This window comes from Pygoscelis adeliae, unplaced genomic scaffold (assembly GCF_000699105.1).
Source record: "Pygoscelis adeliae isolate BGI_AS28 unplaced genomic scaffold, ASM69910v1 Scaffold16, whole genome shotgun sequence".
NCBI lineage: Eukaryota > Metazoa > Chordata > Aves > Sphenisciformes > Spheniscidae > Pygoscelis > Pygoscelis adeliae.
This window is the reverse complement of record NW_008825162.1, coordinates 4,975,010-4,987,821: the sequence shown is the minus strand read 5'-3', so window position 1 is coordinate 4,987,821 and position 12,812 is coordinate 4,975,010. Positions and strand designations below refer to the sequence as shown.

Here is a 12,812-nt window from a genome sequence, read left to right as displayed (position 1 = left end):
TTCTTACTCATTTTTCTTGGCAACGTTTATAGTTTTTTTCCGGCTCTGGGGATGCAAAACCATGAGTGTGTAAGAGTCTCTTCATAGCAATTCAAAGAGATAACTAGTGATGGCCAGGCAGCTGCACAGCACTTTTTCATACAAGCAAGCCAGTATCATCTCTTCAGTTTTGGAAGACAGACAACAATTTTCTGTTTTGTCCATTCCATTTCCTTATTTGAACGAAAACATTTATATAGAAGGCAACATGAGAAGTTCTCTGGTTTCCGCATTATTCAAAACAAGATTTTACCAGCTCAGAGGGGACTTTGAGAAAACATTTTCTTTTCCTTGCTGTCCAGGATGCAATCAGTCTCCCACAGGATCTTTGCTCTGGTCATGGGCAAATAATAATTAAATAAAATAAGAAAATCCCACTCACGTGGAACGCTGGACAGCCAGAAAGTGGCAGAGTTCTTAAAATACAAACTAGCAATACAACGGTTTCTAACAGATCCCAGCGATTCAGAAAATATACTGTCCACAAAGCACTGTTTCAAATTGACTACACTTTCTAAGATCACCTAGAAATACACACAAACTAGTAAACCTTAACATAATACAGTCATATTTTTATACTTCATTAGCACCCAGAAAATCCAAAAGAGCGGTGACAGCTCCAGGATGGCAGGCCTTACATAAACAGATGATGAAGAGGGTGAAACCTGCTCGACTTCTCCTTTTCTCTGTTTAATGTACTAGATAGAGACTTCCAAAATGTACATAGCTCAAAGGAGAAAGAAATCTGGGAGGAATGGGGGCAAAGGAGTTTAAAAAAAAGAAAAATAATTTCAATTCCAAGTATTAGAGTGCATGGCAGAAATGCAAAATTAAGAGACAAACAGAATGACAAAACGCATCTATTTGAATTTTCCATTTGGCTGTATGTATGTGTGCATGCATGCACTTGTGTGCATGTATACATATATTTTTAAACTCTTATCAGATTCTTTCATTAATTCAGTGAGAAGATGATTCAGTGGATGTTAATGAACTTAACTTTAAAACTGAAAAACAGATACGTTTAAAAAGAAATTTCTCAGGACAGGGATCGTCTCTGTTCTGCTAATGAACAGAGTACTGATAAACAAGGCTTCCAATTTAAAAAAAACACAAACGCTAACAATTTTTATCTATTTAGATCAGAACTAACTGAAGTAGTCAAAAACTTTGCCTTTCTGTTTATTTCTAGGTACAACTGACAAATCACATAAGCCATCATTATGCACAGTATGATATTCACCTATGCTACCTGAGACATGTATGTCTTCCTACTTCTTACTAGGAATGAAACTGAAACCGAAATACTGAACGGGGTACTAAATTCCGTAATCAGCTCTAGGTGTTGAAGATACACAAACTTTTACAATTGAAAAAACAGAACTACTGACAGTGGGACAAATTTCCTGGTATTTCACTGAGCTATGTGGTGAGAAGTAAAACCAAATCACTAAAAGTCTACTTTAAGAAACGTGTAACAAATGTCCAACTGACTTCAAGGTCTCTGATTGAGCTTAGAAGTAGAGAACCATCCACCAAACTTCTAGGATCAAGAAGTACGGATCAGCCTCATCAGCCTGAAGTTTTTGACATGTGAGCTGAGCAGAAAGCTTATCAAGGGCAAAAATCCAATGCTTTGAAGAGGTTTACAGATGCTGGGTAAGGACCACAAACTGCAACAGAATTTGCAATACCCACCACAAACAGAATCCTTCTGTCCGAAGTAGGCAGCATCAAAGAGATGGTCTGCAGTCTTTTCAAAAGAAGCCAGCATCAACACGCTTTCCTTCATTTTTGCCAGTCCAAACCTAGTAATGCCCAGCACTTCACCCTTGATTGATGGAAAAACCCAAAGAAAGACTGTCACAACAGTGGCTGGAGGTCAGTTACGTTTGCTAAAGCAGCAAATCAAGTGAACAGCAGAAACGTAGTTTTTAGTCGAACAAACACATGAAACAAGTAGTAAGTAAAAAGGTTACTGTCTACAATATAGCATTGTCATAATATGCTGCTTCACAGTTAACCATCCTGAAGGTTAATAGTTTGGTAGTAATCATTATTTAAGTAAGACAGAAGTGTTTATTCATACGCAACAGAAGCTGTCGTAAGTGGTTAATAGATTTTTTTTTTTTTTTAAAGCAAGAATATTGGAAAGATTGAAAGAAACATGGCCATGAGAACCCCCCCCCCCCCAATTATAAATGAGTTGCTGAGCTACAAACTTTAGTGGGGTCCGAGAGCACTATGCTGAAGCTACTGCCTATTGTCTACTGATAAATCTGACTTCAGCTGCCAGGAGATTACAGAAGATGTTACATCTTCATTTTTTCACTCTCCAGAAAAAAAGTAACTAGCTTTTTAAACTAACTTGGTTTGTTTCTGCCTCTGTTTCTAACAAACAGCCTGATTATAACAGACCGTGCACAGAAGCACAAGTCAGAAGTACAAAGAAAAGAATGCATGCTAGGAGCCCAACAAGTGTAAAACACTGCACTCTGGTGCCCTTTTCCACTATTGTGTTGCAGCTCCACATGGCCAGGCCTGGGAACTGCTGCAGCTCGGTACAACAAAGCCCTACAGTTTTGGGACAAGTCAGAACTCCTTCATCCATTTTACCCAAATTAAACCCTTGCACTCTGGCAGGCAAAGTGGAAAATCTTGCTTCACTAAGTGTACTCAAATCTAAAAAACATATCGGATGCGAAGGAAAGAAAGTCAATCAATACAGAACAGATACAATTTTCTACTAACAAGTTCTGGAAGACTGTTCATGCTCTACATGTAATCTGATTCTATTTGTAATGTCTGTATCCTTTGACTCTTATATACAGCGCAGCTGCTATGAACCACACCCCATGTGGTTTTCTGCACAGCAAGCCTTAAATTGCACGCATGGTTACCCAAACAGTTGATTTTCATACCACAATTTTTAGGATTCCTATTTCCAATACGAAATTATGATTCCCCACTCATTGTATCAACTTGTTTTCAGTCAAAACAGACCTTCTCCCCCCTACCCCCAAGAACTAGATTAATTAAGCATTTTGTTTGATGTACAAACAACAGTATTTGGCTCTCCAGGCTTACAATTCTTTAAACCCAAAACTGATTTCCATCTCCCTAGCTCACCCGTCCTTCTCAAACATGGCAAAATTAATTTGTATAAACAGGCCAATGTAACATTTAGAAAAAGCATCGTACAAACCTTGTAAGTCATTAGATCAGACAGCAACATAACATGTCTCCTGTCAATGCTCATACCATGGTTCACCATTGTATACTGAATCTCATTGATAATGGTTGTCCGAGCAGCTTCAATTCCTAGTGTCTTCTCTACCTACACAGGAGATGATGTTAGAACCAAATGCTCGGAGCAAGTATATTCCTGGAACAAATACCATCTGATGTCAGATAATACTCCATTTCCATTACTACCCTTTTGCATCTCTCCAGTTTAAAAATATTTATAGAAAAAGCTTCTTTGAAGTGAACAGTGCTGCCAGTCGAATTATTCTCTTGTGATAATGCATTCTGACAACTATTAGTGAAACCAGGCTTGATTAGATATCAACTGCTGCATCTGAGCACAAACAAGCACTTGTAATAAAGATGCTATGGGGAAAACACCCACAGTACCCATTTGAACATTACCTCGTAAGTGTTGTTAGAGGATGTTTTTGTTCCTTTCACTCCGTGAGTAGCCATAACAGCTCGCAGATTATCGCCTTCAACCAGAAGTTTGTATTTTTCCTTTCCACTTTGTTCATCAATATGAATGACAGCTCGGGAAACCTCTGGTATACCTTGCACTACAACCTTCACAAAACAAAAAAACCTAGTAACTTTGATGTGTACAGTAATGCAGTATAAAAGGGTAACCCTTACGGGCATTCAAACCTATTCAGAAGCTCCAGTCTTTGGAGTAAACGCTCAGTTAAAACACATATGAAATAAGATTTCCTGCTCTTAAATACACTAGGTCAAATGTGGCAATCACACTGTACTATTAACCTTACTCACTACCTCCATTTTTTATTTTATGCCAGATATCCTGACACTCAGACCTAGGTCCCTAAATGGTGTAGATCCACACAAATGAAAGGCATTCTGCCAATAATAAGGTTCACTTATCACTATTTTAAAAATCCAAAGTAGACAGTCTCCTCACAGAAAGCTGCAAAAATGCCAGATACTGTCATGTGGTTCAATTCTAGCTGGAAGAAGATATAACTATTTCGTACAACTGCTGCACTCAGAATGCTTCAGTAAATGTTGTAAGGAAAGTATCGAGGCTTCAATTTTATTTATAAAGATTAGTAACGGAGGCTTAGTTTCAGCTGTAAAGCAGTAGCGTCGCGATCTAAGAGTTGTGGACTCAGCCTATCTCCATTGTCAATACTGACAAGAATTGTTTCGTCTTCCCACCATAGAACTCCAAATTATCATTACTGATTAGCTCCCACAAAAGCATGAGACAGCCTTTGTTTTTACCTTTGGTAGTTCTTCCTTCAGGGACTGCAGTACGTAATACATTGAACTCTTGCTATTTTCACGAGGGGTCACACATACAACTGCTTCTCCATGGACAGCAACATCCCCGGGCTTCACTCTGAGTTTAGATATGCAAATAGAGTAGCGCACAGTCTCTGCATTCACCTGGGGCAAAAGTCAGCCAGCAAACATCAGGGTATCTCTCTTAACGTATATCAATCTGCTCAAATACATGCAGCAGTCTTTCAACAGAATATAACACAGCGGGATGTAGAAAAATAAACAAAAATTGTCACTCCTATAAATCGCATGAAATACTATCCTATGCTGAGGGTACCAGCCTATATGTTAACTAACGGACAGAAATGGCATCCTCGTATCTAGCAAGACACCAAGAAATGAATGTATGTTCTCTCGTTTCCAAATAAAGGAAAAATTATCCACTTTACAAGGAAAAAAAAAAAAATTCCAGATGTAATGTAGCCACAGGACATCCTTCGTTCACTTTCTTTCTTTAACTTCCACTGGTCTGATTTCTGTTTCTGGGACAGGATTAAGAGACCCTTTGGAACTTACCCAAGGCATCTTCTGCATAAGAACTGAACAACTCACCTCTAATCTCAGTAGTCTAATGCGCTCTAAAGACAGCTTCACTAGGATGAAACAATCATCTGGAAGAAACACTTCCTCAATATATTCTGAAATCTTTAAGAGATAAGGACGAAATAGTTAGCATGTGAAAAAGGTTAAAACGCCCCACAGCAATTGGCTAACGTTTACATTTAAAGCATTAGCAATAATACAATTTTTCCTACCTCTCCTAACAAAGTTTTCTCAATTCTTCCTTTAACCAAACGGGCAAAATCAGGATCATCATCTTTGTCCAACTGTGCTGTTATAATAGGGGTGCTACAAAGAATAAACACACCAAAAAAACCCAGTTAGGAAATCGCTCAGCTAGATTACAGATGGCAATCTGAACTACAGCTTGCCTTATGGAACCTATCTCGTATCTAGAGTAGTATTTAATAAGATAGAGAGACCTTCAGCTTCCTCAGGTACGTTTAAGAAAATTATCGTTCGTGTACTTCAGGCTGGTAAAAACAAGCAAACACACAAGAGATTATAACACAACAACTAGCGACTATTTTCATGGTGTACACTGTTCTAGTATTATTTAAGTATGGCTTCACGGATACCTAGGAATAGGTATACATCAACTACCGCTACACAGCAGAAAGTTTCACAATACGTGAGAGCACCTAATGGAATATTAAACTTAGTAAGTAATGACTTTACCTCATTTGATTTTCAGAAAAATAAAACTTGTCTCTTCTCTGGCCCTAAGTATCACTTAGGGGACAGACATTAGATTTTTCTTGTTTGCGTATTCCATGCATTCAATGTTGTCTAGTATTATTACTGAGAACAGGGAAATGCTATTGCATATTGCAAATTTATCCATCAGGTTTCACTTAGGCAAAGGGAAAAAAAAACCCCAAACCAAAACAATGTTAGTACCTAATAGCCTTTGAAGCATTAATGATTTCTTTGATTCTTGGCACACCCAAAGTAATGTTCATTGAAGCAACACCAGCAAAATGGAAAGTCTTCAGAGTCATCTGTGTGCCAGGCTCACCAATACTCTGTGCACAAAGAGCTCCGACTGCAGAACCAGGCTCCATCTGTGCCCTGATAAAGAAATTCTCTTATAAAAAAATACAGAAAGACACATAGAACTCAATAAGGCATAAAATCCTAAGCAAGCAAAGACAGAAACTATCCCGGTAGATACATGAGAAGTTTGTTAATTTTTTTTTTTTAATAAATAAAGAGGAGAGAGGTTAAAAGGTCACCAATACTCAAGACTGATCTCATGCAAGGCAAGAAGATGCCCTGTCATACAGACATTCCTCAGGTCCAGCATAACATCCGTAACGGAAAACAAAACGCTTGTCCTCCTTCTCCTAAGCATCAAGCAATAAATTCAGGATTCCCATTCAGGGAAATCCCATACACTAACGTTTCCAAAACTCCCCTTTATACGTTTAAGCATGAGAGACCTTTATTAAGTCGCCTTTAAGAAATTACTATGAAGATTACTTTTTAATCAGAGCAAAATCCAGATATTAATGCCTTCTTATTTTCATCTTATTCAAAAGCCCTGTACTGATGACCTATTTTCCCTTCCGGTTACGCGTGTAATGGGCTCATTCCCACATTTGTCCCTTTCTAAAATGTATCTACTTTGAGAACTGGTTGTCCTTACAGGACAAAAAAATGAAGACCACTACTCTACAATATGCAATCTCAAAATGAGACGTTGAGGGGTGGCTTACGTTCTCCGCTACAATTTTGTTCAGATCCTGCAGTTAGGATTCTTAAGCTTTCACAGAGCGCAATGTGGTCTGCTTTTCTAGAGCAAATATAACCTCTGAACTTAAGGCACAATACCACTTCCTAAATCGATCTAACTTGTAGCGGCTTCTTGCATTTTCCTTGATGAACTCTTACCTTACAAAATTGCTGTCTAATAGTGGTTTAGCTAAAGGAATTAATTCTGGATGACTGTAAAACAAAATTATTTAAGTGGAGGTTATTGTTTTCACTATTATTTGGAGTTCTCTTTACATTCATGTCAAGTCTACCCAAAAATTGCTGAAATCTCAGCTGAGAGTGTTGTCCTGGTAAAATGACAGTAGTCTATAAAACAAAACCAATCATCATAGCAATTAGATCCTTCCCAAGGATACCATCTTTCAGTTGTCAGATCAGCATAATATAGTATGCTAAAACAACTTACTACAGTAAAATAGGTAATTCATGTTTAAGAACACTTAAGGCAAACGTAAGCAAGTAATCCTCGTAACTGAAAGCAGAAAACTGGCAATTGCTTTAAAATAGTTATGTTAAGAATTTAACATATACATGAATTTTCTAGAAAAAGAAAAGATATTAATAAACAATTGATGCGGGTGAGCGTGAGGCCACAAAGCAGATGTCACCAATGGCTGCATGCCAACGGACAAATCCAAGGAGTCTAAGTAAATGAAACAACTCTCAATGGATAAAGAGATGAAAACATCCACACTATTGCTATCTTGTGATACAAAAAGCTCCTACAAGCACGTAACAGATTCAAGAACACCTTAGCGCGAAGTGTGACCTAACTCTTCCCAGACTGTGTAGGATCAAGAATAACCATCAAGATTCCTACGGATTTGAAACTCATCTATTCAGACATTATTTTGCATGGACTCTTTGAAGGTTTGGAACAATCTCCTGCAAGAGGGGGAGGAAGGCAACATGTCTGCCAGTGGGTGTAAAAACGTTAGTGTTTAAACAATATCCTCTCTCACTCTGAATCCTATCACTTGTGGCTTTTACCAGAATCTGCTGTCAAAACACAATCTGTGCATGTGAGTAGTAAGCAGCTTTAGAAGAAAACTATGTTCGCTGGTACATCGCTATGATTACTACTGTTTCAGAAGAAAGGTGCCTAAACACAAGCAGATAGCTTTGCATGTTCAAGAAATATAAAATGAAATGTAAAGCATTTTTTCTACTCTCAGTAAGAGTCTTCTAATGAAAGAATCTGATTATGACTCGAGACAGAAAGGTAAAAACCTCAGCTCTGTCAGACCTCTAGAACTGTCGGACAAGACTCAACTCTGCCTTAACAAACCCACCTCTAGATGGCGATGCTTTTTTTTTTTGGCATTCTACCTTTGTCTTGCAATGTTTATGGCATCAGGGCCAACTGTTTCTTATTCTTTATTTGTATTTCATTCACAACAGAACCAACATTCATACAGTAAAAATAGCAAAATACACTCCTAGACTGCTAAATTGGGGGGGGGGGATACACTGAGAAAATAACAGGCTAAACGCTTACCTCATGTATTTGTCCCTACAAGTCTCTAGAAACTTCTCTAGTTGTGTTGGAGTAATCCTATCCAACTGATATAAAACTTGTGGCTGAAAAGAGAATAGAACAGTCGGAAAAGCAATAGCTTATGAAGATTTAAAATAACTACATAATTACTCCCTTGAAACTATTTACCTCTGTTGTGCCATTGTCATTGATGCCATACTTGTCCCTAGTTTTTTTTATCTTCTCAGAAACACCTTTGATGAATTTTTTTATTTCCTGAAATTACATTAAAACAATAGTAAGCAAAGACACGGTCTTCATATTGAAGTCTTCAGCAGTCAGTTATTTGCTTAGAGCTCCAAATGGAACGTTAACAATAATAAATTAACAGTGCACAATATGAAGAGAGGAACAATCGAAACTTAGACACGCACATACGCTAGAACTTAGCAAACCAGATTCACTCCTGTGTAACCACAAATTAGTAGCAATATATGAGGAATATGGTCCACACTGAATAAAAGCATCCTTCCTGAGCACACACTGAAAATTTAAGAGATTTGACTTCGGCTGATCCTTCCTTCCTACCCGCCACTTACTGAAACTGATTCTGCCATCAAAAAACCCAACCAACCCAACCCTCAAAATTCTTATTTTCTGAGTATACTGACACAAACACATTCTCACTCATTTCTCAGTATTCAAAATAAGTCAAAGGGGAAAGACTGTGGGAAGAGAGGAATTCTATAAAGGACACCTGCTGGATAGATTTCAGAGATTCAAGACATACTTTATTTGGGGGGAAAAACCCTGCAAAATTGATATATACACATCAGTCTCTACCTAACATAGTTCCAATAGCTTCTCTATGCTGTGGAGAGGTCTTGCAGATAATTGCATTTAACATGTAGTAGTACATAAGCCTTTCACTCTACTTCCAGGTTTACCCAAAAGTAGTTCTAGCAGTCTTTACTGGAACATAAATTGAAACAATACTGTTTTGTTTTGATTTTTTTTTTTTTTTTTACAACTGAACTCATAAATCATTATCAAAACACTTCTATTACATCCTAACAGAATCCTCAGATTCTCAAAATAAACAACTTCCTTACTGGTATTCAAGGTATTTTCGGACAGTACATTATTTTCTGTGAATACTAGAACAAAGTTCAAATGAGAGAACCGACAACAGAAGTGTGCTGCTGGAACGGATGCTTCAAGTTGTTTCCCCACTTGGTTGACAACAGGATGCATTCACACATTCCTGCCCCTTTTGCCCTGCAGTAAGTCATATTAATTCACAAATGAAATATTTTGCCATTTTAAAGGTTTTTGACCCTGAAACCTTTGCATAAAATTGCTTATTTATTTCCTAAAATAAGTGTTAAGCAATAATGTGGTATTAGAAAAATTAATCTTTTTACTACAGGTGCATTGAAAAAAGGAATAGTGCAGGACTTGCAGAAGATCATCCAGAACATTTGACCTAGAGAAAAAAAAAAAACTAAGGAGAGACTTTAAAAGTAATTCCATCTTGAAAGATGCTCCTTTTGTGGAGGGGAAGGAAGGGAGGAGTGGAAGGGGAAGAAGGCAGAAGGTGTAACACTAACTTCTCCCTCCAGACCACTGAAGACTAAGTTCTTTTGAATTTTCACCTACTCACATAAAACCAGGGGAGAGTAGTAATAATCACACCACCACCAACTCCTCGAAAGAAGTTGTTGTGCTGGCTGAAAAACTGGGTCATGTGGTCATACGGAGAAAGTCCACAATAGGGCAGACTTAAGACCAAACCAGCATAGGACTGCAAATAGCATTATGGCAAACTATTTATTGTCAACTTTTCCTCTTTGACAGTCCCTGAGTTCCAAAATACTTAAAAAAAAAAAACCTCCAACATACTAAATCAATTGTTATATATCATTCTGAATTGTAAAAATAAGGTACTCAAATGATACGTTACTTCCATACACTACAGCCAAAAAATGTGAGAAATAAAAGATAAATCTCTGAAGACATTTATTTTTCACTGTCAAAAGTTTTATTCATGCACAAGAACTGAAAGAGGAAAATTTTCTTTCTTTCAAAATCAACTTTCAATTATCTGTTGGCAGTTTATCCAAACGATGGATTCATTTATGCTACAAATAGAAGGAAAACGTAGCTCACTCTTTGCTGAGCCTGTCCGTCTCTATGGACTTACCATCTTCAGTGCAACACCGTCCCCTGTGAGCACAGCTATGGAACTTCCACAGCGAGCTCAAGAAACCATCGGTTCTTTCACATCGCCTAAACCTATAAAGTCTTTTAGTCTGGACCTGTTTTAACAAAAAAGGCCCCAAACTGACTCAGTAAGCTCTGGCTCAACGTGGGCCTCGTCAGCTCCTACAGCCGACATTTAGTCAAAACGGCAGCCCAGGGTACAAAGCCAGGCGTTTGCATCATGTTTCCCAGCACTTAAGCTAGCGGGATCATTTCTATACGTGAAGCACTGCTAATGCAAGAATCCCCACAGTTAAGAAGCCCACTGAAACGCAGAGTGGTACACACAATCCCGCAAGTTTCAGCAATAATCCATTCAAGCCCGGGCAGACCCGTTAGGTCAGCTCTACACACGCCAGCACTGACTGGCTGCGTGCTCAGCCTTTTTCCGTGTTCGCACCACACTCCCCCCCAGTACTCATATTCTATCATCTCCAAAAAAACACGGAAAAATTATTGCATTTTTATGATTTTTTTTATTTGTGAGGGTTTCTAAAGATTTTCCCAATTTCAATAAGAACAAAAATTTCCTTTCACCTGTATCTTAATATACTCAAATACGTTAAAATATTAACACAATTGAAACTGTGCCAGCCAACAATCTGCTTTTTCATCAGTTGAACTCCCTCCAGTGAGGGCAGAGCACAGGCAGAATGAACGCTACTCTGTTTGAAAAAGGCTATTTAGACATACTGTTTTCTGGACAACAGTGAATAAGCCCATTATAGGAACCTCCCGGTAAAGTGACAGCGATAAGAAATATCTCTGTTCTGGAAGGGAAAAGTGGAGGAAGGGATAGGAAAACATCAGAAAAACACGCTAATATCCCTAAAAGTTGAAAGAAGGAGTTTTAGAAAGGAAAGTCATGTACTAAAAGAAAGCTTCCTCAAATCCTCAAAATCCTAAAATTTAACTATGGGGACTAATGCACGTGTCACGGTTTTCACCTTTAAAAAGGAATTGGGTAAATTATTCTGGTGAATGCCTACATTATAATTTAACAAGCAGTAATGTATATATGCTAATCAGTTACTTTAGCACTATACACACATCTTTAGCTAAGAAGCACTAACATTAATGCTCACACAGTGCACACACATGCTACAATTACCTCATTATATTTTTCATAACCTGTCTCAGTTAATGTCTTCAAGGATGAACAGAAAAAAAAAGAACAGGAAAGAAGAAAATGTAACAGTATCTACAACTTAAAAATCTTAAGTTAAACTAATTACCATTAAGGTGATGTAGCTATATCTGTGCTTCTGAAATTAACAGCAATTATTTAGATTTTCCTGATACAATTAAAAAGATGTACACCTCAAAGAACAGCTTCATCTCCAAACTTTGATATTAGTACACTGCATTTTTTTTTTCTTTCAGAGATGCAGTTAAGATTTACAGCATATTTCAAGTATGGATATAATTATTTTTTCAACTCTGCTCTAGCAACCGAATCGCAAATCAGGTTTATAAACAGCTGCTTACTAGTTTTGTCACCTTCTGCTCTGAAGCACTCTGATCTATTAAAAAGAAACCCTTCAAAAGCAGGTCACAATTCATTTTGTTCTCATCACTGCCAGTAATCAGAAGGTTCATCAAGGTAACAGTGTCCACAGGCAGGTTAATTCTACACTTTTTATCACCGTCTCCCAAAGTAGTCTTAAGTGTGGCTGCTCTCATAAATATTAAAATTGCTTAATGCTCTTTCAAACAAATTGACTTTTACAAGTCGAAGTGCAAGCAGTCGTGTGAACATTCACTCATCCTTAAAAGACATGTAAGTGCTCCCCAGAAGATAAGCCCTGTCCAGCAAAGCACTTCGTATGACAAGAGTTTTTTGCTGCGTTAGTATCGTAAGAAAGCAAGGTAAATAGGTGTAAGTGTATAGCTGGTGTTTCCATTACAGAAAAACAAGCAAATGAGTAAAAACAGTTATTCAGAAAGTTGATAATATCAAAACATATGCATAACAACAGAGTATAAGACTCAGTCCTAGTGGTTTCTTACATAGAGTCAGTAAGTATTATTTCGTTTCTGATGTCCCAGGGGAAGCACATAATTACTGTATCGCCTTGCTATAGAGAGAAATTCCAGCAAGGTGTCTCAGATTAGCGGCACCTTCTACTCAAAAATCGCTAGATTT

At 37.7% G+C, this 12,812-nt stretch overlaps 1 protein-coding gene across 1 annotated transcript in view; it reads right to left on the bottom strand.

Annotated features, from left to right (window-relative positions):
- Positions 1 to 12,812, bottom strand: part of POLR3A (polymerase (RNA) III (DNA directed) polypeptide A, 155kDa) — a 38,173-nt gene that overhangs the window by 2,361 nt on the left and 23,000 nt on the right. Inside the window, exons 21-30 of the mRNA XM_009328737.1 lie at positions 11,778 to 11,813; positions 8,594 to 8,680; positions 8,426 to 8,508; positions 6,052 to 6,222; positions 5,346 to 5,439; positions 5,143 to 5,235; positions 4,531 to 4,695; positions 3,691 to 3,855; positions 3,245 to 3,376; positions 1,738 to 1,870 (exon numbers count right to left, since the gene is read on the bottom strand). Coding sequence (XP_009327012.1) covers positions 1,738 to 1,870; positions 3,245 to 3,376; positions 3,691 to 3,855; positions 4,531 to 4,695; positions 5,143 to 5,235; positions 5,346 to 5,439; positions 6,052 to 6,222; positions 8,426 to 8,508; positions 8,594 to 8,680; positions 11,778 to 11,813 — 1,159 coding nt within the window. The remainder of the gene's footprint in view (positions 1 to 1,737; positions 1,871 to 3,244; positions 3,377 to 3,690; positions 3,856 to 4,530; positions 4,696 to 5,142; positions 5,236 to 5,345; positions 5,440 to 6,051; positions 6,223 to 8,425; positions 8,509 to 8,593; positions 8,681 to 11,777; positions 11,814 to 12,812) is intronic.